This window comes from Apis dorsata, unplaced genomic scaffold (genome assembly GCF_000469605.1).
Source record: "Apis dorsata unplaced genomic scaffold, Apis dorsata 1.3 scaffold_570, whole genome shotgun sequence".
Taxonomy (NCBI): domain Eukaryota; kingdom Metazoa; phylum Arthropoda; class Insecta; order Hymenoptera; family Apidae; genus Apis; species Apis dorsata.
The window spans coordinates 3795-6322 of NW_006263780.1; the positions used below are offsets into that span (position 1 = coordinate 3795).

Here is a 2528-nt window from a genome sequence, read left to right on the forward strand (position 1 = left end):
TTGTAACGCCCCGGACTGGTGAACACGATCGAATGTTAAACAGTAGCCAGGAAGAGAACACAGAGAGTAGGGGAACATTTTTCATCCGTTCCTTTACCTGATGTACTTTCGATGCTCGTTCACTGGAACGAAGTACTCCTCGTAGGGATCGGCTGGAACCTCGCAAGCTTCCTGGCCCTTCGTTTGGAGATTGTTGCCCGCGTAAGGCCTCATCGAGACCAGTTCCAAGTTTACTGCCTCGATCTGCTCTTTCTTTCCGGTATCTATAGAGAAACGAGATATTGTTCAATGAGATAAATATTGGTTTTTAATAGTTAATTGTTCCACGGATGCATTGGTAGGATATTTCTTTGGTTTTTTTTTTTTTTCATGATGAAGATTTTCACATTTTTTATTTCAATCAAGATATTGTGATTGCAATAACGTGATTTTTAAAGAGGAAGGATAGCACAAGATAAGTGAAATAAAATTCTTTTTATTGATAATAATTGACTCTTGTGGTGTAAATGATTTATAACATTTGTTCGACACATTTAAATTTATCAAATTTTACTCGATTCGTGTATGGTTTTTCATGTGTATATAATTATTATTCATTTGTTATTTAATTTTTTAACGTTTGAACACTTTTATACAACGGTATTATAAAATGGTACGTATATTTTCAACTAATTATCTTATACCATATATTATACCACGTTTTTCTTAAAATAACTTTCTCTCTTTTTCTGATACAATTGCAACTACAGAGAAGGTTCGAAATTAAATTAAATTTCTTAGATACGTATTTCGAGATCTTGAGAATTATATAATTTATATAAATATGAATATAAATATAAATTATACGAGTATCAAAGTATATATTTTATAAGGCGAAACCGTGTTTGTTGTAAAATCGATGTTAATAAGAGAAAAAAATTAGTTAATTAACGCGTTTATTTGAACAAAGTTCAAAAGTCGATGTACTATTATTGAGAAACATTCTTCGCTCATAACTTTGCTAGTAAAGAAAATATATTCCATTATGTATTGACGGAAGTTGATTGCAAATATATTGACGTTTTACCTCTTTGAAAGCAATAATGAAATGAAGTAAAGAATAATCTTACAATAATAGTGGTTAGGCAATTAAAATTTATACTTTCTAAAGTAACAAGGAATTGATAAAATAATAATAGTAAAAAAAAAAAAGAATAGAAAGAAAAATAAATAAATAAATAAATAAAAAACGTATAAAATAGAACACGTATATAATATAATTGAAACGTTTTAGAATTATTATTTAAATTAGGAATAATATCAATCAAGTTATTTTTTTAAACAACGAATAAATAAAATGAATTATTTGCTTTCATATTTATTAATCATATTTATATTATATTTTGTTCATCAAAGTATAATAATTTGATTTATCCAGTGAAAGTAAATTTAGATAATCTTTACAAGATTTGCAACAGAGTTAATAATTCTTTTAATTGATTCTCTGTTTAATTTAACGAATTTGTTGTTATGAATATATAGATACTACATGTTTTGCAAATTAATCATTTTGATCGTTCATATATTTTCTGCGTTTCACTGACCTCGAACGACTTTTTCTTGGTGAACTGGTATTGGTGATGGTGGTTGTAATTAACGATCGAAAGTTCGAAAATCACGCGGATCGATGCAGATTTCAGTAACTGCAGTAATAATTACTTCCACAATGTGTTTTGATTTGCTTTCGAATTCTGTGCAAAAGTGTATCTTGAAAATACAATAAAACTATCTAAAACTTCGATCTGATAATGAAAAATTTACATCATTTGCATTTTCTCGATGTATTCCAATGTGCAACAACTCGTTCGATTGTTACACTTTCGAATACGACGAAGAATTTGAATTGTTTGAATTCGATTTACAAACTTCATTAATTCCCCTTTCTCTTCAGAATTTTTTCAAAATTTTCAAAATTTCCAAAATTTGATATTTACAAATTTTTTTCAAAAACTTTCCAACAAAGAATCCAAAGAATCCACTATGTATATCGATCGTTCTATTTTACCCACCAATTACGCTCAAAATGATCCACAAAACGGAAGAAAGAAGGGCGTCAAATTTCAACGTTTATCAATCCAGTGCAATCTCGACTCGATCAAACTTTAACTAACTCCTAACTCGAACCATCTTCGTTCAATCTAAAGCAACGAATCCATTCGTTCCATCCGATCCAAACCGATGAATTATTCATCGAAAGCGCGCGAACGAAATTTACGCGATTCCCAAGATCGAAACGATCCCAATCCACGACGAAATTCTTGGTTACGCGAGTAGATTTGCGGATTGCATCCGGATTTGTTGAACTCGAGTCGGCGAAGGAAAAATGCAACACGTTCGCTTTTTGTCGCGGAGGAATTTTCTCCGCGCTGAAAGGTAAAAGCTTGCGGCCTCCGCTTACGTAAAGTGTTCCTTCCTTTTTCGCTCTTTTTCGCCTTCCACGCCTCTCTCGTTTCAATGTTCTTTCAATGATCTCTCTCTCTCTCTCTCTC

At 31.2% G+C, this 2528-nt stretch overlaps 1 protein-coding gene across 1 annotated transcript in view; it reads right to left on the reverse strand.

The window, feature by feature from the left end:
* The window catches only part of LOC102673915, a 7432-nt gene that overhangs the window by 3784 nt on the left and 1120 nt on the right, over positions 1 to 2528 (reverse strand). Inside the window, exon 2 of the mRNA XM_031513050.1 lies at positions 98 to 263. Coding sequence (XP_031368910.1) covers positions 98 to 263 — 166 coding nt within the window. The remainder of the gene's footprint in view (positions 1 to 97; positions 264 to 2528) is intronic.